Source organism: Phallusia mammillata, chromosome 6, assembly GCF_965637545.1.
Source record: "Phallusia mammillata chromosome 6, kaPhaMamm4.hap1.1, whole genome shotgun sequence".
NCBI lineage: Eukaryota > Metazoa > Chordata > Ascidiacea > Phlebobranchia > Ascidiidae > Phallusia > Phallusia mammillata.
In genome coordinates this window covers 12,080,067-12,107,558 of record NC_137257.1, presented here as the reverse complement: position 1 = coordinate 12,107,558, position 27,492 = coordinate 12,080,067, and the positions used below count along the sequence as shown (strand labels likewise).

At 35.8% G+C, this 27,492-nt stretch overlaps 1 protein-coding gene across 3 annotated transcripts; it reads right to left on the bottom strand.

Annotated features, from left to right (window-relative positions):
* Nucleotides 1–145: 145 nt before the first annotated feature.
* LOC145233976 (phosphatidylinositol-binding clathrin assembly protein LAP-like) lies at nt 146–26,684 on the bottom strand. Of its 3 annotated transcripts, none has more exons than XM_080098739.1 (16): nt 26,505–26,684; nt 26,008–26,150; nt 24,761–24,836; nt 24,409–24,511; nt 24,132–24,228; nt 23,074–23,185; nt 15,509–15,657; nt 12,107–12,177; nt 11,827–11,899; nt 11,497–11,631; nt 11,096–11,201; nt 10,944–11,039; nt 7,843–8,008; nt 6,955–7,087; nt 6,157–6,279; nt 146–761 (listed from the first exon to the last, which is right to left on the bottom strand). In XM_080098739.1, the coding sequence occupies exons 1-16, from the start codon at nt 26,632–26,634 to the stop codon at nt 756–758; spliced, it is 1,719 nt and encodes a 572-aa protein (XP_079954865.1). In that variant the 5' UTR covers nt 26,635–26,684; the 3' UTR covers nt 146–755. The 3 variants fall into 3 exon arrangements, with proteins under 3 accessions (XP_079954865.1, XP_079954866.1, XP_079954867.1); XM_080098740.1 differs by having other exon boundaries at nt 6,157–6,276; XM_080098741.1 differs by lacking the exon at nt 10,944–11,039.
* Nucleotides 26,685–27,492: the final 808 nt, after the last annotated feature.

Genomic DNA, 27,492 nt, shown 5'->3' with positions numbered 1-27,492 from the left:
ACTGATGTCTAAATGCTACGTAATTTTTAAAACAGAATTTTGAAAAAGAAAATCAAAATTTTTTTTTAAATTTAAATGGATCTTACAAAAAACAAGATCATCAAACTACCAGAGTGAATATATGTTTGTTTCGTAACAAAATAAATTTAGTATTACATCATTTTTATTAGAAGGTCCGCAGAAACATATAATAACATACTTGTGCACATACATTTATGACCAGTTGAACCAAACACCACTAGACATTGTACAACTTGTAATAACATTTTAATAAATTGCAGTCTTTATGCCTGGTAATGTTTACTAACTTGCATAGCTGTTTTTAACAATAGATTATTTTGCTTTTGAAATCAATTTAAATGTCCAATGATCGGAATGAAATCAGGCAGATATGCAACTCACACTGTGGTTACAATTTTACTGTACAGTGACTTACATTTATGTAAAACAGTTTACTGGTTGACAGCAATGTTATATAAATATGTTACAATAGCATAAAATGAAAGATACAATCATAAATAATACAACAGGTAATACACTCGTGGCCAAGTTGCTGTTAAATAAATCACAAACATGTATAGAATCAGTGTGGATTTTCATGTGTAATTCGTCTGCCTCTTATTTTGCCTATTTAATAATAGCAGTGGAAAAAATCAAAATGTTAAAAGACAAATTAAAACATTTGGCATACTACACTTGTTCATGTTCACAGATTTTTTTCATTCCAGCACTTAAAAGTCAAAAAAACTGGATCATCAGAACTGCAAAAAAAATATTTTTTTAAAAGAGACTAAAAAAGCTTTAAATGTAAATAGTGGCTCTTTTGTTGGTAATGAGCATGAATGTCATATTGGTAGCCAAGTAGACAATGAGGCCTTAACGACCTTGTGATTCAGTTACAGTATCATGTAGTTAATCATTTGGTTTACCAACAATATTTTGCTTGATGTCTATGAAATATAGGAATTGGTTGACATGAATGAGTAATAATTGTTTAAGTAACTCAAAATGTAACATCTTAAGTTCAAACTAGAAGGGTGGCTTAGCACATATTGCCCTTACACATACACTATACCCTATTTCAAAAGATTAATATACTTCCTTTACATATTTTATACTGGGTCCCATATCATGCAATGTCTTTATAACCTTGGTTGTTTCTGCGAGCAAAAACTCATGGGTCCCCACACATGCAAAGTTGTAGATAATGCATTTCAATAGATAACAATGAGTAAGTTTGGTATTGTGAAGACAAACACAGTGATTGGTACTGTGCATATTTAAATATGCTATAGGGAGTACAAACTATTTAAATTAAAAAACTCATTTTAGGGGGCTAGTAGGATAACTAATGGAGGTTCACAAACAAACTTAAAAGTAGGAAACCACAATGGCTCAATCAATAGTACTGCAAAATTTCAGTCCAATCTGCCAACGTTTAAATTTCAACCACTAGAGGTGTTTTAAACAACCGTTAATGTTTCTGATGTCAAAGGGCTGTTAACAACCCCTGAACTGCAATGGCCCAATAACGTCCACCAAGCAACCCACAAAGTCGCAAACGAGTAACATACAACTGGTTGTCCTTGTAAGACTATTGTGTCACAGAAATCTTTTGTTTGTGTTGCCCAGTAACATACAAATACATTTTACACTTTGGGGGCTTATGGGGTAAATGTTAGGGCTACAGGGTTGAACAGAACAATCGACACCTATAAATGGCATACTTTACAAGCTATCCAAATTTTAGCCAATTCTGACATTGATTACAAACCGCCCCTTTTAAACGAGTCAGACAAACTTCGGGGGGAAAATACCCATTTTAGGGGGCTAGCGGGGTAAATACTGGGGTTATCAACAAAAACAAAGTGGGATGCACATCTACATAACTACATCTACCTTCTGTGTAAATTTCATCCAAATCCATCAAGGATTTGATGGAAAAACGAGTCGGACAAACTTTGGGGAGAAGAAAAATGAAAGAAAAAAAACAAAAACAATTTGAGTAAAATCAATATGTGTCCTCTTCAGGGAAGGGAACCCATAATAATGAACACACTGCATGTTACATGTATCAGCTCATATTTAATCACCTGTGTCACAATCTATTGTCTGAACAAAAGATGAGCGGTTTTACATATTGAATCTGTAAGGATAATCACAAACCAAACTAGAATGGTGGCTTAGCACTTTTTGCCATTGCACATACACAATGACCTCTTTTAAAAGATTGATAGAATCCCCATACTTATTTTATATTTGTTCCCATATTAGTCATTGACTTTATAACCATAGTTTGTTTATGCTGGCAGAAACTTATGGGTCCCCACACAAGCAAAGATGTAAATATCACATTTCAAAAGATAGCCATGAGAAAGTTTGGTGTTGTTAGGGCAAACACATTGATTAGCACTGTTCATAAATAATCATGTAAAGTACAAACTGTACGAATCTTATTAAATTCAGACATAAAGTAAGTTTGTCTTATTTTATGGGGAAGGGGAGGTAAAACGTGGGACTATTAGGTAAACCACAAGAATTGACACCTATTAATGATAAATTTTACAAACTGTCATACATGATCAAATTCAAAAGAATTAATCAAACTAGAAGGGTGTCTTTCTGATATACTTCCATTTTATGTATTCTATACGATATTTACCAATTTACTATACACATCATTTGATCTAGCCTACACATATGATTGTTTTTGTAAACAAAAACTAATGGGTCCCCACACGCGTGTTTGTGCAGATTTACGGTAAACAAATGTTGCGGTGACTTTTAGATTTTTAAGGACAAATTTTTAGAAAGCATTAACCCAACAATAAAATTTTTTTGTTCGTATTCTTTTTGCACTATTATTGTCATATAAGTACAAAAACATTAAAAAGAACGAAACAAATACTTTAATGTAATCTCTTGCTTTGACCCAGATATTGTCGTCCAAGGTCGGGTTTTAAACACAATTTTTTCTAGAAAGCTGTAACAGTTGTGTTACAGATACTTTAAATTAAAAACTCCCCTGGGTCATTCAGGGTCAAACTTCAGGAGGATCAAATTTTGGTTAATAACTAACATCTAACAAAATTTAAACAATTTGAAGCACTCTTTCTTGACCAAACGCATATAACAAACCATGTTTTAAAAAATTTGCATTTTGGGGGCCTGTGGGTGAACCACTGGGTAATTCGGGGTCAAACTTCAGGAGGATCAAATTTAAATTAATAACTAACATCTGTCCAAATTTGAAGCACTCTTTCTTGACCAAATGCGTTTAACAAACCAGCGTTAGACAGAAAAAAGAAAAAAAAATACGGACAAAAACAATATGTGTCCCCTTTAGGGAAGGGGACCCATAATAAGGGGCCATTGGGGTAAATTGTCAGGCTGCAGGGGTTAATAAACATATTAATTGACAACTCAAAACTGCATGATCTATAGATGGTCCACAATTTAGTCATTTCGGACATTGTTAAAAAAATTACCCATTATAGGGGCTCGTGGGGCTACATGATTAGACTTGTGAATCAATACCTAAAAACAGCATGGTGGATCGCTAACAGGGTAACTGCTGGGACTATTCAGTCAATCCAAACAGATGACACATCTACCAGCTGTAAAAGTTTTATTCACATCCATCAAAGATTTAACTAGAAGGGTGGCTTTCTGATATACTTCCATTTTATATACTCTATACCAGTGGTCGTCAACCTATGGGTCGCGACCCCAAGTGGGGTCGCCTAAACTTTTTCAGGGGTCGCAATAAGTCGACGAATTTAATTTATTGCATTTTAAAATTGATTACAGAAAATGAAACTATTATTATGTTCTTTTAGATCGCAACTTTTGCTCTTGTTTTGTGCAAAGTCAATATAAAACACAAGTTGCCCAACCTATTGTTACGCAATAAAGCCTATGGAGCCATTTTGTGTCCAAAATGACACATCAGGGAAAGAAAAATAACACATAAATTGTCTGATTTTTACAAAATGGAGAGCTTAGACGCGAAATTGATTCGCCAAATTGAATGAAAATTTCGGGTTCTAACATTTCAACGCAATATTAAAAGCTAAATTGCTGTTTTTCATGTAAATTTGGTCGATTGATTTTCATGTAAAATGTAAATATTTCTGTTCAGCGAGCATTATCACGCTCAAATGTTAGAACCCAAACGTTTTATTCGATTTGGCTAGTCAAATTTGCGTTAAAGCCCACTAGTTTGTAAAAATCAGACAATTTATGTGTTTTTCCCTATACCTGCTGTATTAATTTGGACACAAAATGGCGCCCATGAAGCTCTATCGCGTAACAATGGGTTGGACTACTTGTGTTTTATACATACTTTGGTTTTGTGGTACAGCTTGCTACCTCATGTTGCAATTAAATCGTGGCAGTGGAAAAACAGAAAATGCCTTTATCGCGTAACAATGGGTTTCGACAACGTGTATTATGAGTGACTCAACACTATAAGTTTGTATTTTTTAAGGTGACACCAGAACGAGTGAATAGTTATTTATGCAACGTACCCAACTGTGCCAAAATTTTCTAATCCCGTTTTCAACCACATGGCTGTGTGAAGCAGGATTTAGTGCAATGAGTGTATTAAAAACGAAACATCGTAATCAATTGGAAGTGGGGCATGACATGCGGTTAAGCTTGTGCAAAGTCAAGCCGTGGCTTCAAAAACTTGTGGACAGTATACAGGCGCAACCATCTCACTAACAGTGCAAATTAAATGTTGAACAATTTGACAAGTTTGTGTTCCGAAAATTGGGTTTATGTCTTAAATGAAACTTTTTTCTTAATACTTTTGTATTGCCATATTTGTTTGTAATTATGTACAGTTTGTGTAATTGTTCTTTCGGTTCAGCATTACTTAAAACATTTTTCTCAGTGTTGAAAAAAATTGGGGTCGCATGTAAATTCTGATTTCATTTTTCCTTAAATTGGGGTCGCCTATAAAAAAGGTTGAAGACCACTGCTCTCTACGATATTTACCAATTTACTATACACATCATTTGATCTACACATATGATTGTTTTTGTAAACAAAAACTAACGGGTCTCCACACGTGTGTTTGTGCGGATTTACGGTAAACAAATGTTGCGGTGACTTTTAGATTTTTAAAGACAAATTTTTAGAGAGCATTAACCCAACAATAAAAAAAAATTGTTCGTATTCTTTTTGTAATATTATTGTCATATAATTACAAAAACATTAAAAAAGCACAAAACAAATACTTTAATTTAATATCTTGCTTTGACCCAGTTATTGTGTCCAAGGTCGGGTTTTAAACACATTTTTTTCTAGAAAGCTGTAACAGTTGTGTTACAGACACTTTAAATTAAAAAGCAATTTGCTACAAGTGTACACATAACAAATTGTTTTTCATTTAACTTTGTTTCGCAAAACCATTGACCTGTAGTAATCTCTCAGGGTGCACACGCCAAACGACTGTTTGACCTATTGACACCGTTTTCCATAGCATGCCGACGTCAAGCTGAGCCCTCCTGCTATCGTAAACCAGTGAGTTACTCTCTTGGGACTTCTGCCTACAGTGTCTTTCTTGACCAAACGAGCGTTAGACACATTTACGTTTCGGGGGCCTGTGAGTGAACCCCTGGGTTATTCAGGGTCAAACTTCAGGAGGATCAAATTTTGGTTAATAACTAACATAGGTCCCAATTTGAAAAAAACTTGAAGCACTCTTTCTTGACCAAACGCATATAACAAACCATGTTTTAAAAATTTTGCATTTTGGGGGCCAGTGGGTGAACCACTGGGTAATTCGGGGTCAAACTTCAGGAGGATCAAATTTAGATTAATAACTAACATCTGTGCAAATTTGAAGCACTCTTTCTTGACCAAATGCGTTTAACAAACCAGCGTTAGACAGAAAAAAGAAAAGAAAATACGGACAAAAACAATATGTGTCCCCTTCAGGGAAGGGGACCCATAATAACCAGAGTGCATGGACAATATAACTGCATAACTATATCTACCATGTGTAAAAGTTTCATTCGAATTCACCAAAGATTTCATGCCAAAAGTGCATGGACAAACTTCACCGTCGAAAAAAGAAAAAACTGAGTGAAATCAAGATGTGTCCCCTTCAAGGAAGGGGACCCATAATCATATTTATAGGTTACATACCATTGAGCCAAAGGGGTTGTTTGATTTATAAGTTTGTGGAGGAGCTTGCTGCTGGAATGTCATACCGGGCTGCATTACGGTTTGATTGTTGGAATACATCATATTTACACCCATTCCATACTGCTGTGTAAAGAAAATGAAACATCAACATCTCCATAAATAAGTAAGTGTAATGTCATAACAGACTACAGGAAAGTGGCGGACAGGTGATTTGACCGACGCTAAGGGCGACAAGATGGCGCTGGCAAAACACTATATAATTAACCATCCCTATCCCGAAAAAAACAAGCCGGACATTTCAAGTTGCTTCATGGTAACGTTCGTCGAAGAGCCGCCTATGAGCCGTCTGGACATTTGTGAGGACAAATGGTTAAACGATCTAAGGGCGTCTATTAACCTACAACCTATGATTTTGCTGCGAACAAAATGACCTGTTTTCCGCCCCTACGCGCCACCCCTTATCAACACGCACGCCATTTTTACACCTGCTAGTTTTTTGTTTGCTACCGGCGTTTCTATTGCCACTTTATTTTCAGTTAGCGTCGGCCTTTGTTACAGCCGTTCTCCATAGTTTTGCAATTGTCTGGTATCGTAGCTGTTAGTTGTTTTAGTATTTTAACGTTTTAACTTTTATGTGTTTTTTATCGGTTCTTTTCTTTATACAGAAACTGATGATGCTTTAATAAGCGAAATTAATATTTCTGTTTCAAATAAAACTTTACACTGACGCTGATCGTCTGCCGCTCTCTTTGAGTATATGTTTTATATCTCCATAAATAACTTACAATTTCTGTTTACCTGTTGGTTCATGGGAGGAACACCATAGTTGGGCATTGCTGGACTATAAGTTGCAGTGGGAGTGTATGTTGGCACAAAACTGTTTCCCCCAGTAAGTTTCTTTTCTTGCCGGGGCTGAAACTCCATATTGGCTCTAGAACAAAATCATTTTGTTACCTTGACTCTTTGCTGTGTCTGCACACATAAACTTAATGGGTGAAAAAAGGCTGTCATAAATTTACCAAGTGGATAATTGCTTTATCATCACAATTTTTTGTCTCCGGCCCACAAATAATTTTACACTCGGGAATACACATAACAGTGTTCCTACTGTCTTATAAATGCAGGTTTTCTATACATTTCATTAAAGTAAACAATGAGAAATTTTGATAAATCCACCCAATTTGATTGTCGTAACAAAATCTGGGTCTGCTGTATGCAAAGAATGCCAACCCCAGCTCTACAACACTGCCTAGTAACACGTCTGTTCATGCATAAAGCAGATGACCTCCTGTCTGTCCAGTGTGCTCATATTATGGGTTGTAATGGTGATCACTGGGCTGGTCAGGCTAACATTTGCAAAAACTAACAAGAAACACCCTGCAAACAACTATTGAATTTCAGGTGATGTGTTTCTCACCTAAAGGATTGGTCAACCTGAAGGTGAATCTTTATGAGTAAAGGGGTGGAAATACATGAATCCAACAAAAAAGGCAATTTAAAATACTTTGCAATGCACCAAACAACAAAGTATGAAATTGGATCCTGTACTTAATAAGTATAGCAATTTTTACATGTTTGAACTTTTGCTACCCAAATTTTGGTCATGACTGTTTGCAGACCCCTGTTCATGATCACCAATTTTGCACATACACAATATGTTTTTGTGTTAATGCAACAGAAACATACTTTTGGCCTCCAACAGTCAGGTTGGCCATTACATTAGCAAGTGATGATTCCAAACTTGGATTAGTTCCTGTTTGTTGTTGATGTTGGTTGATTACAGTGGGTTGTTGATGTGTTTGGCTGACAGATGAAGTTGGTACAAGCAAGCCAGATGAGGCAAAAGCATTGTCTGATGAACACAAATATAAGGTAAAAACAGAAATGTGAGTTCCTACAACCTTGCAACATACATATGCTGTTAATGGTTATCCACTTACCCCATTTGTCATACTTACAACATAATACATTTGTTACCGAAATGTTAACTAGGTCCCTATCTTTCTACAACATTTTACAACATAATTCTACAAGCAGAAACAAATAGGTCCCCACACATGATCACAAGAAAACTGGTAACATTATTAACAAGATCTAATAATTTTTGTTTGGAAAGACAGATATAAAAACAGCATGGAATTTACCCTAAGTAACTCCTGTTAATGTTTACAAGCAAAGGTTTAACCAATTGTTTCCAATGCAGATATGTTCCAGCTGTAACACTTACTGTGTTTAAAAATCACAATACAACCAGAAGGGCGGCTTAGCACTTTTTGTCATATATTCCCTACACTTATTTTATATTGGGTCCCATATCATCCACTGTCTTTCAGAACCCTAAATGCTCCTGCTTTCTGCAAACAGAAACTCATGCGTCCCCACACATGCAAGTTGTAAACAATGCATTTCAAGAGATAATCATGAGAAAGTTTGGTGTTGTAAGGTCAAACACAGTGATCAGTATTCTGTATAAATAAACATATGGAGTACAAACGAAACGTTATTGAAATTTTTCCTATTTTATCTTATATTTGGAAAAAGAAGGGCTAATAGTTAGTAAATAGGCTAAAACACAACAATCAGATGGCGGCTAGTACAGTAACTGATGGGGTTCTACCTGTAAACTACAAAAATACCAAACCACAATAGCCCAATCAGCAGTCCCATAAAATTTTGTTCCAATCGGACAATACTTAAAAGTTTGACCACTGGAGGTGTTTAGAGCAACAATGACGTCATAGGGCTGTTAACAACCCGCCATGGCACAAATGCGTCCACCAGGCAACCCACCAAGAGTAACATACAACTGGTTGCCGTTGTAACACTATTGCACCACAGAATTCTTTCGTTTGTGGTGCCCAGTAACATATAAATACGTTTTACACTTTGGGGGCTTGTGGGGTAAATGTTGGGGCTACAGGGTTGAACACAACAATCGACACCTATAAATGCCATACTCTACAAGCTATCCAAATTTCAGTTCAATTCCGACATTGTTTACAAACTCACTCATTTTAGGGGGCTAGCGGGGTAAATACTGGGGTTATCAGGACAAACAAAGTGGGATGCACATCTACATAACTATATCTACCATCTGTGTAAATTTCATCCAAGTCCGTTAAACATTTGATGGAAAAATGAGTCAGACAAACTTTAGGCAGAAAATAACCCATTTTAGGGGGCTAGCGGGGCAAATACTGGGGGTTATCAACAAAAACAAAGTGGGATGCATATCTACATACCTATATCTACCATCTGCGTAAATTTCATCAAAATCCATCAAACATTTGATGGAAAAACGGGTCGGACAAACTTTGGAAAGAAAAAAACAAATTCGAGTAAAATCAATATGACAGATAAAAACTAGAAGCGTCGATTTTTCACGGTTTCATTTCCTTTTTTTTCACGGGATCCGAACCCAGGACACTCGCGGGGATGAATCCCGATCAGGTTTTTTATGTCTGTATATGGGTCAGGCGCGCCGGTCCATAAGGCCAAGTTCCACCAGTTTCATTTCCGTCAGCGATCATTGTTAGATAAAGATATGGCGCCGATCGCGACAGGAGGGGCCTGTCGTTACCCGCCATACGAATCAAAACTGCGTGATACAACAATTGCATAACTAACGTTTTCAAATGATCTACAAACATATCTTAATTGCACAGTGCAAAAAGACTGCCTGATAGCACGTCCAGTTATGCGCGAGGCCGAGACATTCGCTTTTCAGTGGGCAGGTTTGCGCTTTTTGCGCCCAATTGGACTTTTTTCGACATGGAGTTGCGCGTTGTTTTCCCGAGGTGGAAAATGGATGAGTCCAACTATTTAAACTTTTAACAAAGTTTCAACATTTGTTTTCCTTAATAGCCCTTTGTTTGTTGAATTATGATTTTTATTCCGCACATAGCGTTCCCTGGGGCCGTTAAGTTTCTACATACCAACAATACCATTGCTTAGCTGGGCTTTTTATGTCCAAAACGTGTTCTGAAACAGTTTTATTATTGCTTTCAGTTTGAGAAGTCACGTTACACAGGTGTAACAAATCGTGCTGCGTTGTCGCTCTGCGTTTCGAAACATGAATAAGTTGACCTACATTAACGTTTACAGCGCAATATAACTAACATCGTAACATCTTAATTCCAACCAGTGAGAAAATGGTCAAGTGATGACTGCGTTCATGCGTGAAGCAGAGGCATTTTTTCCATGTGTCACTATCGTCAATCACTCCCATTGCGTCAGCTGTGCACTGAGCGAGCACAAATTTGACAAAAGACAGCATGTAAAAACATATTTGGGGCTGTAAGAGTAATTACTGAGCCGATTGCACTGAAATTTTTAACAGCCAACAAGGAGCACCCTATCCACAGCTGTTTAAAATTTCAGCAGGTTAAGTCTTGTATTTCTGACCTCATTAACATGTGAACAAACAAACAAATATTTGGGGGTAAAGGGGTGAAAATGGATATATACAACTTGAAGTTACAAAATACTTTAAAATACGCTGCAATGTACCAAATCAAAAAAAAATTCACGTTTTGGGGGGCTGTGGGTGAACCAAGCGATCAAACGGGGTCAAAATTCACATGGACCATCTTTAGACCAATATCTATAATGTGTGTAAATTCAAAAAAGGTTTGAACCATTCTTTCTTGACCAAAACGTGGGAACAAATCCGCGTTAGACGGAAAAAATGAAAAAAAAATTAGGGAAGGGGACCCATAACAATATATCTCCCAGGGAAGAAACCATAACAAAAATATGGATTTTGTCACATAAGTTGCAGCATTTACCAGGTACATTTGTAAATGGGGAATTGTCAAATAAATTGCTTTGACCACCTTCTTGAAGTGTGGTATTTGGATTCGACATTGGAGTACTTTGCAAGTCTGTAAATAATTTTTCATTAAATAACAACTATGCGGCAATGTCAATGAGCACTTACAGCTATTTCCTTGGTATGTCGGTGTTGCAAACAAATTTGCATTGTTCTGTTGTTGGTTGGGAACAACCATTGTATTTGTGGCTAACAAATCAAAATTTGACAAGATCTGCAAGGCACAAAAATTATGCTCTATTTTGCTGTTTAATAGGAATTTATCACATGATCAGATTTATAACAATAAAATATTTACCTAATTGTATTATAAAGGTAACTTGTGATGGCTGCATGAGTATTTACTAGGTTGATATTATATCTCACATACAACCATTTCATTAAATATGAACATGACTGACATAGAATATATTTTTTAAGTGATCAGTGGTTTGCAAAGATTTGTACGCGAAAAATAGTTATAGATCACTTCTACTGTCATTTAAAACAAAAATTACATTTGTACATACATCACTATCCTTTTGACTTTGCACTGCTGCAACATTAATTTTTTCACTTGGAATTTGTGATTGCTTTTGTTGAACTTCGAAGTCATGATTTTGTTTGAAAGCTTTTAACCGCTGTTCTTCCTCTTCAAGGGCACTCTAAAAACAAGTAGTACAACCTCTTTTAATACAGCAAAAACATGTAGGTCTTTATTAGGGTGGGTGAATCGAAATAACCAATAGATATAAGTAGTAATTTAACGATGTTGGATTGTTGCCAAAATTTTAAAATTAATGGTTTATAAGATGCTTTTTTTAAATCGCATAGTTGTGCTGGGTAGTTTTTACATTTACCAAATGTTGCATCTCATCATTGGATTTTATGCTTGTCCCAAATTCTTCAATGACAGAGTCCTTTGGTATTGGTCTGGCAAAAAAATAGAAAAGTGGCATGGTAGCATTGTGACAAGCAACATTTTAAAGCATATCTTGTAAAAGGAAATACAAAGATTTTGATGTCAAAAAGTGCAATATAGTTACTCTTTTTTAAGTTATGATTTACAAGCCAACAGATACGTATTTATAGAACATTTCAAAGCAAATTTCTCATTTTTGTACAATAAGTTTTGCATACTTGACTGTAACTTTTTTCCCCTCCAGAGAAGCCAAATGTTGTTCAAGGGCATCAAGCAAACTGCTGGGTGCCTGCATTACATACAATTACAGTTTTTACTAAATGTCAGAATTTTGTACCATTATATAACCCAAAAGGTGGCTTTTCTATGTATGTACCACACTGTATTTAATAATTAAGCAATGTTAAATAAAAAGTAACTGTTTCTGAATCCAGAAGCAAATGGGTCCCCACACATGTGGTAACTGCAATTTTTAAAAGATTGTTCAAAGGCACTGAATGCTTGAAACACCACAATATGTTCAAAGTTAAATACCGATTTGAATCTAAAGTTTGACGTTTATATAGGGTAATTGGAACCGATATAACTATATGCTCTGACCGTTTATAAAAACATTAATACATGTAGAATAGGTCAAATGACTTGTTGGGATCAAGTCAGTGGACACAAATAAACAATGGCAATGTAGTGGGGGAATGTTTAACGATTAGCGTGTGACGCTTGTTTGTTACGCATCGCTGACTACGTTTATGAGATGTGTTTGGCAACATGTTGTTAGTTTAATTTTAACAAAACTTTTCATGCTGCAAAATGTAGAAGCTTTGGGATTGTTTGTAAATATCGCAGAGAATGCAGTAATGACTAGTGCAATAACATGTGATGATTGGGACATACGTCAAAGCAGACAAACAAAATTTTAAACTAGAAAGGTGTCTTTCTGATATAATTCCATTTTATATATTCTATATCATTTACCAACTTAACATTCACATCATTTGTACCATTGAAGCAGTAAGAAAGCATTACCCAAACTTTAAAAAAGTTTTGGTGGTGTTCTTTTTGCATTATTATTGTTATGTAATTACAAAAACAGTAAAAAAGAGAAAAAGATTCTTTCAATTCTCTTGCTATGACCTTGATATTGTCATCCAAGGTCAGTTTTTAAACCCAAATTTTCCTAGAAAGCCTTAACAGTTGTATTACAGACAATATAAATTAAAAACAATATGCTACAAAGGTATATGTAACAAATTGTTTTTGACTTAACTTTATTTTGCAAAACGAGTAACATTGACCTGTATTAACCTCTCACGATGCAGACGCCGAAAGACCGTTTGACCTTTTGACACCGTTTTTAATAGCACACAGTCCTTAGTGTTCAACAATACCGTTTTGCCCAATTTATACATTATTGAAACTTGAACTGATTAGTCAAACATAAAGAAGCTAAGTTATTACAAAAACTCCTTCTTAACTGTGTTTGTAATACCTAAAAAGGTGAATCCTATTAAAAGTTACAAAATTCTTTAGAAAACAGTACATTGCACTAACCAACAAAGCATATAACTCCTAGATTACAGACTTTAGTCAGTACAGCCATTAAAAAAAACGTTTTGGGGGCCTGTGGGTAAACCGCTGGGTCATTAGGGGTCAAACTTCAGGAGGATGAAAATCGGATTAATAACTAACATCTGTCCAAATTTTAATAATTTAAAACACTCTTTCTTGACTAAACGAGCATTACAAACCAGCAATAGACAGAATAAGAAAAAAAAAGTATGGATAAAAACCATATGTGAAGGGGACCCATAATAACAAGTATATAGCCCACACACTGGCGCCCACTTATGGGGAGGCGGGGAGGCGCCGCCTCCCCGGGTATTTGCGTCGTTGACTACGTCATAAACCAGTTTTGCGCTAATTTATGCACACACAGTTTTGTAGTAACTCTGTACTACTGCACAGTCAACAACTGCCTAGTTTGAACCGACAAACCTTTCTGAAAAATCAAACAACGCATATTGTTACGTCACAAACGTATACTTGAAGTGTTATATGCAGGGTTGCCATACCGTCCTTGTTTCTAAGATTTGTCCTTTTTTTAACAATTACAAGTCAAATCCCTGCTAAAAGTAAACCTTGACCTGGGCTGTCGTGAGATGCACTACGTGTTTTCTACGAACAAGGAGTTGGAACAGATTGTTCCTGGCAAAAAGAAATATGACATGTGATATGTCAAGGCTCGTATAAATGCAAAGATTCAAAAACGTTTGTTTCGACATGAAAGTCCAATTTGTTCGTGTGTCCTTTGACATTAAAGTCCAATTGTTCGTGTGTCCTTATTTCGAGTTCCATGTCGATGGCAACCCTGGTTATATGCAATGAACCATTGGATAAAAACATGCAAGAAGTGTTTGCTAAAACTCGGTCAGCAACATCGACACAAATTGACATCGTTTACAAAGGGGGTAGCCAATTTTTTTTTCAGGGTAACATGAAAATAACATGAAAAGCATGCCGCATAACATGAAAATGACATTAGACGGCCACATCGCTTACAAGCACAAACGCAGCGCCGTTCCGCAATTGTGGTCTACAAAGCGCTTTTGTGGGACCAGCAGGAGCTATACAATATTATTAAGAGATAGCGCTACTGTCGAACTATAAAATTATGTGACATAAATTACTAACTTCTCATTTATGTCATCACAATTAACAAAGAAAGGCACCTGTACACGCACAGTAACGAAAGCATTGATACTTTAAGTCTTGTCTGTGATGTAACAAACTGTTTTTGGATCATTTTTATGCGTCCTGTGAAGTGTAAAACTAGGTAAACTTAAGACCACATGTTGTTGTGGGAACTCTTTGGTGGCAAATTAACTTTCAACGGTTGACTCGTTATTTTCCAAGATATATATTTAGAACAAAAACCTTCGCGGGCTTTACTTTGGTAATTCCTGATTTAAAATAAACTAAACTTAAATGCGTTACATGCAATTTCCTGTGTAAATAGAAAACATGGTTGAAACCAACCAAACGACCTAGAAACGTAAGAAACGATTATTATAATGGCTTTTTAGACGCATGTGCGCCTTGTTGCGTAAAAATAAAACATGCTTTGTAATAATTGTTGCGGGGATGAAAAAATGTATTACTGTATAGTTGGGTCGGCTTCGGCTGCTAATGTTATGTATACTAGTACCGAAACACTGCAAAGGGTGTAATTTGTGACGTTAAGTGACGTCCGGGCTGAATATTTCCGTCTTTACCGAGTTATAAAATTCTGCCTCCCCGCCGATTTTAGCAAGTGGGCGCCTATGAGCCCACATAGGCCATTATTGTGATGCAGTTCATCATTGGATGAGACTATTTCTTGTGAAGTTATTAAATATGCAACCTTATTTTCTTGTGAAGTTATTAAATATGCAACCTTATACTCCAACCAAAAACACAGGAGGTTGCTATATTTATCCACAGCATGTTCAAATTCAAATTATGTTAAGCATTATGCAGAAAAACATACTAAAACAACATATATCGCTTTCTCAATGAGTTTTAAGGCCCATATTTTGATCAGTATTACCAAACAGAGGTGACTACAATGCCATAAAGCATACCTTTGTAAGATCCGGAATATCACCTTTGTCAATGCCCACTTGTTCAGCCACTTTAAGAAGATCTGAAACTCGGTTCATTCTTGTCAAGAACTTTTTGTACATGTCTAATGCGTCTTTGCACTGACCCTTCTTCATTTCAAAATATTTTTCTTTAAAATATGAACATTTATTAGTTACTCAGATATGGTAGCCCTAATATATTCCCTACACCTGTCATATTTGGTCCCACATTGGCCAATGTTCTTTAAAAGCTTGTATTTAAACTCATAGGTCACCACACTGGCAAAGTTGTAAAAAATGCATTTCGAGAGATGAGATCATGAGATATCAGGTTGTGTAAAGTCAAACACATTGATTGGTGTTCTGCTTACATAGTCATGCCATGTAAAGTACAAACTATTAATGAACTGTCTAAATTTCGATTCAGACTTTGTTCTACAAGCCAAACATTTGAAGAACCATGATTACATTGAAATACAGTTTGACACCAGTTACTGTTGTAACTGTTCGGGGATCGGGAAAGCTCATACATTCGAATTTCAGAACTAGAATAGTGGTTTTCCTATATATTGCTAGTTTATATATACTACATCATATTTAATGATGTATCACATATATATTTGGCACCTACATTTCATTGGGTCCCTATCTTTTTCGTGGCACTTTATAACATAATTGTTTCTGCAAGCATAATCTAATGGGTCCCCACACATATGCATATGCGATTTGGTAACAGTAAAAATAGGGCACAATCATTGTTAAACTGGAATAGTGGTTTTCCTAAATATTCCACTTTACAGAAACTGTGCCATATTTACGCCCGATTTATTATGATTGTAAGGGATATATATTTGATAGATACATTCAGTATGGTACCAATATTTTTGTGGCCTGTTATAACATAATTGTTTTTGCAAGCAAAAACCTATGGGTCCCCACACACACATATATTTTGAATTCGCAACAGGATGAATAGCGCATGCATATGGAAGGTAAGAATTTGAATTGCACAGATACCATTTGTCGTATTAAAGAAATATTTATAAACGTTAAGTTTCTACATACCCACAATACTTTTTTTGCATAGCTTATTAACGCTTTCAGTTTGAGAAGTTATGTTACACAGTTTGAGAAGTTATGTTACACAGGCTGCGTTGTCGCTCTGCGTTTCGAAACATGAATAAGTTGACCTACATTCACGTTTACAGCGCAATATAACTAACATCGTAACATCTTAAGTGACGACTGCGTTCATGTATGAAGCAGAGGCATTTTTCCATGCGCCACTATAGTCAATCACTCCCATTGCGTCAGCTGTGCACTGAGCGAGAACAAATTTGACAAAAGACAGCATGTAAAAACATATTTGGGGCTGTACGAGTAATAACTAAGCCGATTGCACTGAAATTTTTAACAGCGAACAAGGAGCACCCTATCCACAGCTGTTTAAAATTTCAGCAGGTTAAGTCTTGTATTTCTGACCTCATTAACATGTGAACAAACAAACAAATATTTGGGGGTAAAGGGGTGAAAATGGATATATACAACTTCTAGTTACAAAATACTTTAAAATACGCTGCAATGTACCGATCAAGAAAGTATGAAACTCCAGAATCATCTGCTTTGGCAAGTACAGCGGTTTTAAAAAATTCACGTTTTGGGGGGCTGTAAACCAACCGAGGGATCAAATGGGGTCAAAATTCACATGGACCATCTTTAGACCAATATCTATAATGTGTGTAAATTTGAACCATTCTTTCTTGACCAAAACGTGGGAACAAATCTGCGTTAGACAGAAAAAAAATATAGACAAAAACAATGTATGTCCCCTTCGGGGAAGGGGACCCATAAATATTAACAATTAAGTTGTGAATATAAAATTTTTACTATAGAGAAATGCAGTTAATGCCAAAACCAATTTACCACGCTATATAAAATGCTGGATTAAACAATATTCAGGATGTGATATAAACAGTACATGTTGTTGAAAAAAAGTGCTAATTTACACTACCCCAGCTGAAAAAACACTGTTATGGTAGCCAGCTATGGAACTGATATAGTTTATTTCTTCTTTGTAGCATTAAATAGATAACATTTCCATTAAAACCATTGCTTACAAGTAAGAGAAAAAATCCAAAAGTCTGAGGCATTGGAATGGTTCGATATGAAATGTTTTGGAAGAAAGATTACACACACATACACATGGTACACACACACACTGTGTATACATTCTATCTAGACCAGTGGTTCTTAACCTTTTTGGGATGGTTTCCCACTAAAGTCGATCACCAAGTTCGAATTTCCCCCTCTGTTATTTTTATAAAGATGTTTTGTGCTCGACGTTAACAAAGCGAATTGGTCGGGACCATATAGGCTTACTGCAATGTTATTTAGTTTGAATAGTGCTACCGTGAGAGAGTAAAAGTGTGTGGGATATTGAAGTGTCCTCTCTGTTGCATTACTCATTTTTTGATCACAATCAACAAAGGGAAGGCACTTATTCGCTCACAATAACAAAAGCATTGATATTTTAGACATGTCTTGTGATGTAACAAACGGCCTTTTAACACTAGGTGAAACTAATCTTACATGTTGTTGCGAAAAACCTGTAGTAAATTAACTTTTAACAGTTAATTCAAGGCCGGATTCGACCGACGGGCCGGTGTGTGATTACTCCCGAGTCCCGACTTACAAAATTTCCCTCTGAATGCAACGAATTTCCCACTAGTGGGAAATTTCCCACCGGTTAAGAACCACTGATCTAGACAAAGTAATAACAGCAACACTTTTCAATAGTCTTCGCTTTCTCTCACTTTTGTTGACAAAAAAAGTTAAAACGATGTGGAAAGAGAAAGGGTAACAGAAAGCTGGTAACTCTCGACTTTAATTCAGTTCGGACATTGTTCAAAGAATCACAAATTTTAGGGGGCTAGTGGGTTAAATGTTGGGGTTATAGAGTCAAACAAAACACATGGCACATCTACATAACCATATCTACCATCTATAAAAGTTTCATCCAAATCCATTGAACATTTCATCCCAAAAGTGCATGGACAAGGAAAAGAAAAAATACAGTAAAGTAAATATGGGTTCCCTTCCCTAATTACTTGGTCATTGTCAACTGGGGCCCGCATAGCGATTTATTGAGGGACTTTGATAAGCCTATAAAGTCTTATATGAGGTCGGATTGTACAACTGTGATGAGGCAATGATCCTTTGTTCTACCACACAATTAATCAATTTTGAATCAAAGTAATCCTGCAAAATTATATGTAATGTATTCTGAATGTCTTGTACATTTTGAGTAACAGAAACAATTGTCTTGAACAAATGTGACCACCATTCTACCCATTACCTACACCAGGGGTGGCCAAACTGCGGCTCCCGAGCCGCATGCGGCTCTTTGAGCCTTTGGTTGCGGCTCTTTAATGTGGCACATGCCATGACTGCAAAGTTTAGCCAAAAAAACGTTGTCGAGAAGCTGCAAAAAAAGAAAGATAAACAGGAAAATATAACTTTTAAAACAGAATGGGAGGAGCACATTCATTGATATCGGAGGTAAACCTGTTGTGTCTTATTTGTCCTGCTTCGCTCAATCATTACAAAACTACCTACGTAACTTGAAGCGTCATTACGAAGCTAAACACAAAAACTTTCCCATCATATCAGCCTAATTTCAAACACCTTGCAGCCCAGGTGGAGACACACAGCATCACCACAGAACAATCATTATTTGATAGCGTAGACTTCATTGTGAGTGAATAAATGCGTTTTTTGATTTTTTGTCTTGCGGCTCTTTTGAAACTTAGTTTTGTGATATGCGGCTCGAGCATGAAGCAGGTCTGGCCACCCCTGACCTATACCAAAAATGGCTAAGGCATGTTGCATTTGCATTACTGACAGAAGTATCTGGTTCTGGACCTTGCAAATTTTTGCCGTTTGTATCTGGACCTTTTACAAAACTTTTTGAGTAGCCAATCACTTTCTCATAAATAAATCAGCGCTTACACCCCTGCACAAAAGGTGATGGGACACAACATGCAACATTGTTTCATGAAGTAAGTTCCAACTCAATCTAAGCAACGAAAAACAAACTTCTTTCATTTCAGTGTATGTTTGTGTGTTTCAATAAAGATTGACAACGCACTTCACAAAATGGCACACATAGCATTGCCACTTTCTGTTCAATCGCTGCTCTCTTATTAGCAGTTAGGGTTGCCTTTTGCAGTGCACTGTCAACGATGTAACCTTTAGGCGAGTTTTGGAGAAGCGAAAAACAAAGTCTGCTGTTAAACACAGAGGAGAAAGAGTAAGAGAGGCATTTTGTTTTATTAAAGTTTTAGTTTGTTGAAATAAACTTTTTAACAGGGAGATTTACAACATACAGGCACTCCACAGCAAGCCATGCACGCCTAACACACAATAGTAACACTGTCTTCAAAATAATAACAATGTATTCCTCACTTGAAAACTCATTGATTGAATCTTCTTTAATATAAAAAACTAGAAGAGTGGCTTTCTGATATACTTCCATTTTATATATTCTATACGATATTTACCAATTAACTATACACATCATTTGATCTACACATATGATTGTTTTTGTAAACAAAAACTGATGGGTCCCCACACGCGCGTTTGTGCGGATTTACAGTAAACAAATGTTGCGGTGGTTTTTACATTCTTAAGGACAAATTTTTAGAAAGCATTAACCCAACAATAAAACTAGAAGGGTGGCTTAGCACATATTGCCCTTGCATATACACTATAACACATATTTTCTACACTAATTTTATATTAGGTCCCATATCATCCATTGTCTTTTATAACCTTGGCTGTTTCTGCAAGCAAAAACTCATGGGTCCCCCACACATGCAAAGTTGTAAATAATACATTTCAAGAGATAACCATGAGAAAGTCGGGTGTTGTAAGGTAAAACACAGTGATTGGTACTGTGCCTGAATAAATATGCTATATGGAGAACAAACTATTCAAATTCAGTCCATTTATACATTTTTGAAGGTTTTTCTATTTTATGGTCTATCTGAGAAAAAAAGTGTTAAACAGTGAGAAAATAGGCTAAAACACAACAATCAGCTCCTATAACACAAATCAGCGCGAATTGCATGTGACTGTTGGGGGCTAGTGGAGTAAATGATAGAGCTACAGGGTTGAACCCAACAATTAACACCTATAAATATTGCACTGTACAAGCTCTCCAAATTTCATTTAATTCAGACATAGTTTGAAAAATTGACCCATTTTGGGGGGCTAGTGGGGTAAATGTTGGGGCGACAAAGTTGAACATAACAAACAACAACTATAAGTAGCACACTCTATAAGCTGTCCAAATTTCATCCAATTCGGACAATGTTTAACAAATTCACCCTTTTAGGGGGCTAGAGGGGTAAATATTGGGGCTACAGGGTTAAACACAACAATTGAAACCTAAAAATGACAAATTATACAAGCTGTCAAAATTTCATCTAATTCCGACAGCGTTTAAAACACTCACCCATTTTAGGGGTTAGTGGGGTAACTGATGGGGTTTAAAACCCAAAAGTATAAAATATGAAACCACAACGACCCAATCAACAGTCATGTAAAATTTTATCCAATTCTGACAATGTTTAACATTTTGACCACTAGAGGTGTTATTAGCAACATTCGTCAATGCTTCTGACGTCATAAGGCTGTTAAGTGTCAACTGCAAAACATCCTCGAACAAACCCACAAACACTGGTAACAAATGTCTGGTTGCCTTTATAACACCTCAGAAAACTAACATTTGTGGTGCGCACCAACAACATTTTACACTTTGATGGCTAGCAGAAAACTAACGTTTGTGGTGCGCACCAACAACATTTTACATTTGGGGGGCTAGCGGGGTAAATACTGGGGTTGTCATGACAAACGAAGCAGATGGCACATCTGCACAACCATATCTACCATCTGTGAAAGTTTCATCTAAATTCACCAAAGATTTCATGGCAAAATGGGGTGGACAAACTTCAGGGAAGAAAAAAAAAAAAGAAAAAAAAAAAAAGAAATCGAGTAAAATCAAAATGTGTCCCCTTCAGGGAAGGGGACCCATAAAAAAAATGTTCGTATTCTTTTTGCACTATTATTGTCATGTAATTACAAAATTAAAAAAACGTAACAAATACTTAAATCTAATCTCTTGCTTTGACCCAGATATAGTCCTTCAAGGTCGGGTTTTGAACACAATTTTTTTTAGAAAGCTGTAACAGTGGTGTTACAGACACTTTAAATTAAAAAGCATTTTGCTACAAGTGTATACATAACAAATTGTTTTTCAGTTAACTTTGTTTCGCAAAACGAGTACCATTGACCTGTAGTAACCTCTCAGGGTGCACACGCCAAACGACTGTTTGACCTTTTGACACCGTTTTCAATAGCACGCCGTCATTCGTGTTCAACAATACTGTTAAGCCTAATTTATACATGCCTTGAGTATTGACTCCTTAATTGATTGTCAAAAAAACGCTACGTTTTGAAAAAAGTTCTGTGCTGTGTTTGTAATACGGACTAGTTGACCTTAAGTAACCCGTGATCATGCGGCGGCCAACCTGACGGCGAGCATTTAAAAAAAACTTATTTGGCAAAAAAGTCAAGTTAATTTTTTCATCTTAACTTTTATTAACAAAGTTTTTCTTGACTTATACAAAACCGAAGCACGCTTATTAGGCTTAAATCACGTCATAGGTGTGAAACCTTCGCCAAAACTAAAAATGTGAGTGATAACTTAATAAAACGACATAGCATTGCTGTGCAAAACAGCTGATTTCTAATCACTGAAACCACGTCTCGTAAAACGTCTGTCCGACGTCAAGCTGAGCCCTCCCGCTATCGTAAACCAGTGAGTTACTCTCTTGGTACTTCTGCCTACAGTGTCTTTCTTGACCAAACGAGCGTTAGACACATTTATGTTTCGGGGGCCTGTGGGTGAACCTCTGGGTCATATGGGGTCAAAATTCACATGGACCATCTTTAGACCAATATCTGTAATGTGTGTAAATTTGAAAAAGTTTAAACCATTCTTTCTTGACCAAAACGTGGGAACAATAGCCGCGCTAAAAATTTCACGTTTTGGGGGGCTGTGGGTGAACCAAGGGATCAAATGGGGTCAAAATTTACATGGACCATCTTTAGACCAATATCTGTAATGTGTGTAAATTTGAAAAAGTTTGAACCATTCTTTCTTGACCAAAACGTGGGAACAAATCTGCGTTAGAAAGAAAAAAAGAAAAAAAGAAAAAAGAAAAAAAGAAAAAAAGAAAAAAAAAATATAGACAAAAACAATATGTGTCCCCTTCAGGGAAGGGGACCCATAATTAAGAACCCAATTGATCAAAATAAACATTTCAATTCATTTTGTTTATTTTAAATTATATATTACCTCAACTAATAATTGATGACAATTTATCAACTGTCCTAATTAATCATATTGTGATTTACTGGTTTCTTTTGCACTAGGAGTTGGAGTAGGAAGTCAGACCTTCACAAACCAACTTTGCAACTGACTTATATGACTTGTCACATACCTAACAAGTTGATTACGCCATCATTGTAGCAAGCAAATAGTCTGATTAGATCCTTGAATAAAAGCATGAAAGCAGCATTGATAACTCCATTTAAAAGCTCATTTGGTGTTGCCTACAAAACAGAAGTCGCAATGTTTATGTCCAAGTAACAGGTAGGTTCAAGTGAAGGAACGCTTACTATTAAGTAACACAGTAACAGTTAAACAGATAAGCGCATACAAATGAAATCCACCAAAATTTGGCCACATTATGTATAGATGTGGAAGTGTAATGTGTTACAGATAGTGATGGGACGAGTACCCGGTACTCGGTATCGAACAATTTCAGTTGTATCCATACTCATACTCGGTATTTTTGCCTCAGTTTTCGATACCAACGTGCGAGTACCGAAGGCCGATTTACACCATAAGAATACGGGCCAACTTTATGCCAATATTTGCTTCGGACAGCACAAAATTTGAAAAAAGTTCCGCCAGTTTACGTATATCTTTTTCGCTATCACGTGGAGATTACATTTTTCGGCATGTGTGTGTGCACGCCTGTACCTCGACCATGGCAGATAAATTAGCCAGTGTTATACAACTAAGTACAACACTACACTTAAGTACTCGGTAATCGTACTTGGTATCGAAGGTAAATACATGTGGTACTCGTACTCGCTTCCAAACCTAGTATCGTCCCATCACTAGTTACAGATTAATCATAAAAAACACCACCTTCCACAGAGATCAACAAAATCTATACCATTGCAATTTAAGATAACCATAATCAAAAGCTTTAAACCAGCTAAAAACGCTAAATACTGGATAATGGGTACCTTTAACAGAAATTAAATCCGATATTGGATAAGAAACTATATATAAACAGCATGAAAAATTTACCCACATATTAAAGTAAAAAAATTAAAAAACATCAAAAGCTGCACTTTTCTTTCACATCAGAAAAGGACCAAAACCACTTAGTTTCTTTATGCTGTATAATATATACTTTAAAACACATACTTTACTGTGAATGTGTAACATTAAAAACTTTATTACAGAAATTGCAAACAAACTTACATCAAAATCCAACAAGGCATCTAGTTGTTGCTGAATCACTGGAAGGGTTTTTAACAGTTTTTCTGTGTCAAGTAACCTCACTACACCATCTGTTTTCCTGCAACATGCATGGGGTGTTACACATAAACATTGGTATTTATGAATGCTCATAAATCAGATCTACAAATAGCGTATCCAATATTTTTTACTTGTTTACTAAATAGTTTTACTTGCTTTGTGATATTGAAACTATTGCCAGGATTTAGCTAATTCAAGAAATATTAGCTTTTTAACTTACCCACGCTTTACCCTGGTGAAGTCGTAAGCGACCAGTCGATATGACACAGCTTTTTCATTCAGGTACTTGGAGTATCTTCGAATGTATGTAGACATGTCATACCCTGCAATTATATGACCAGTGAAAACATAGAAATCAATTGGTTGTTTCCTTGCAAAAAATACTTGTTTACCTATTTATTTGTTATTAGATGCATCATAATATAACCACATGGGGTATTATCACCACAAAAAGTTTGGGTTCGTTGTTCTGCCAACACTAATAAATAAACATTTAAACCCACATTTTTGAAAATTAAGTTTGCACTAAAATGCCCTTTATTATACAAAAAAATGTGAGAAATTTGGTGTACCTTGTACTCCGGTTCGATCCAAAAATTGATTTAAATTGAAAAGTGAATTTCTTGATGCAAGGTGCTGCAAATATCTCTGAACAAAATGATAAATTTTCATTTGAAACAAATGCAAAAACGAAAGTAATTTAAGACAACCCCAAAAGCATGCAGTTGTAATCACAAATGGGATATTATGCCAGCGGAAACATTACAAAAGCCACAGGTGTGCATGAGTATGAAACAATACATAGTGTTTCAAAAGAAGTAGTTTAGGTGTCTGTAAGATCACACAAATACCATCAAATCAATAGCTTCAATCTTTTAAAGATGTATTTCAATTGTTTCAAGCCTAACAATTTCCTGTCAGATCTAAAGGAACTGATTAATCAGTCACAAGTGTGCATGAAATTCTGACACCAATTTTGAAGGTGAAAGGGTTGAAGAGCACTGCTATACTACAAGAGGCTCCATTCAGGCCTTTATATAACACAAGGTGATTTTACTTTGTTGCATACCAAGTATGTCATTGTGTGAACAACTGCAAATAAAAAGTGCATTTGATTCTAGTATATTGTCAGGTTTCTTGCTGCATAAAAATAGCACAGAGTGCATTGATCTACTCAAATATAAACAATAATTGGATTAATGTGCCAGTATACTTCAAACCAAGTGTCTCTGCAGGTGCGCAACCTTTAATCGATGGGCCACATTCAGCCTAGGGCCACAGGTCGCACACCCCTGGTTTTTATAATTTAAATTTAAGGCAATTAGCAAGAAATTGCAATCAGTGACCTTGCCTGGACATTACTGTTGTATTTTCAATGCAATAAACTCTCTATTTAAAACTTTGGTGTATCACAATTGACGATAAGATAAGTAAAAAAATGAAGGTGCACTGCTTTGCACCTGTCAACGCGTCCTACATGATATAACTTCATCTTTATACCTAAACATGGAACAATTAACCTCAAAAAACTCAAATCAACACATTCTCGGCCAAAAGTATGGAATAAAAGATGATGTATTGCAAAAACTGTATGTGTCTGCTTTAGCAAAGTGGATTTGTAACAAGATTCAAAACTATGGTTTGAATGCAAAAAGTTCTTTTTAAACCAAGTCTGTTCGAACAGTGGTTTCTACAGCAGGCAAAAATCAATATTTTTTAATTGGCATTTGTGATGAACGGAAGTTGATGTGATGATGCTGCTCTGTTAGAGACGAACTGAGCAAACAAACTAATACATTTATAGGTGACCTATACTCACCTCATTACCATAGCACATAAGATGGTGATTGGTTATTAATGACTTGAATACAATCACCCATTTTGGCTGCTTGCTTCTTTCAATCAATATGTCAGCAAGTTCTGGAATGCTCACATTTGGTTCATTTGTGAGGCAATTTAAATCTGTAATAACAATTTGAAGCCAACATAATCAGAGTTGAAAAAAACTCATGTCTTTAATCTGGCAGTGAGAATAGGTTACTCAAGAAAACATACTTAATCGTTGCACAAGGCCAAGCAAATATTAATAAACTGATATTCATAATTCAAAAAAAAATATTTTACACAATAAACATTTTTGTGAAATTTTCTATGACGCAAAATAACTACAACTTTTACACAAATCTCAAATTTCCACAACGATTCACACATTTTAGATTAGATGAAATGCATTAAACTAGAATGAAACCACAAAAATTCAATGATCAAACAACAATCAACAAGAAAGTACACATTACGGAAGACAAACACACATACAATCCAGGTGTTTCTTTTTAGGTCCCATTACTTCGCTTGTAGTTGCTTTGCAAACACTCTTGGACATGTCAGAGCCAATAATAGTGTGTTGTGCTGCAACTATTCGATCCCCGATGCTTTGTCCAGCCATTTTTAAAATTTAAGTTTTAATTTTTGAAAACTCTACAAAACATAACAACAACAAAGAGTTAACTTTTATCAATGTCAGTGTTTCTTAACCTGCAGTCAATTACCACCAAAGGGTAATTTGACATTTTCAGGGGTAAGTATATCACTTTTTTAGTTTGTTGCAGCCTGCTTCTTGTAAAGTCATACTTAGTTATTTTAGCTTATTGAAAAGGGATAAAAAATCTAACTCATTATTCTTCGAGATAACAAGAAAAAAGTTTAACAACCACCGCCTAACATACTTTTATATTTTGCCAACTATTCTAGCTTTAAAACTGATGTAACTTTCTGCCAAAAACTAAACTATATTTATAGTATTATGAACACTACACATTTAAAAAGCTACATGCTAATATTGATGCAAATTGATCTTAACTGTGGTCTGCAATACATGTATATTTGACCTTGGTTTTGATGACAAGCTGTTTATTGATTTGTTTAGCATCGGCATTGTGCACCATGTATGTAACTCTCAGTTAACACATTTTGCTGTATAAAACTGACAAAACTAACCATAAAATTGCTTAGTGAAACATTAGTTACTAATTGACACACAGCTATATTATTATAGTGTACTTTAAAAACAAATTGTGAATCAGTGCCTATTAATTGCATTTTCTAATATTAGTAGCTGAACTAAACCCAAAATTAGGCATCTGGCATACATTTTTTGTGTAGCAATTCATGGGGTGACACTAAATACTGCATGATACCACCTGGTATACTGTTTAGAATACTGCATGGTGTGTGAAATGTGACAGTACAAGCCCCAACATGGGTAAATTAGACCAGATTCTGTACTATTTCAATTACAAACCCT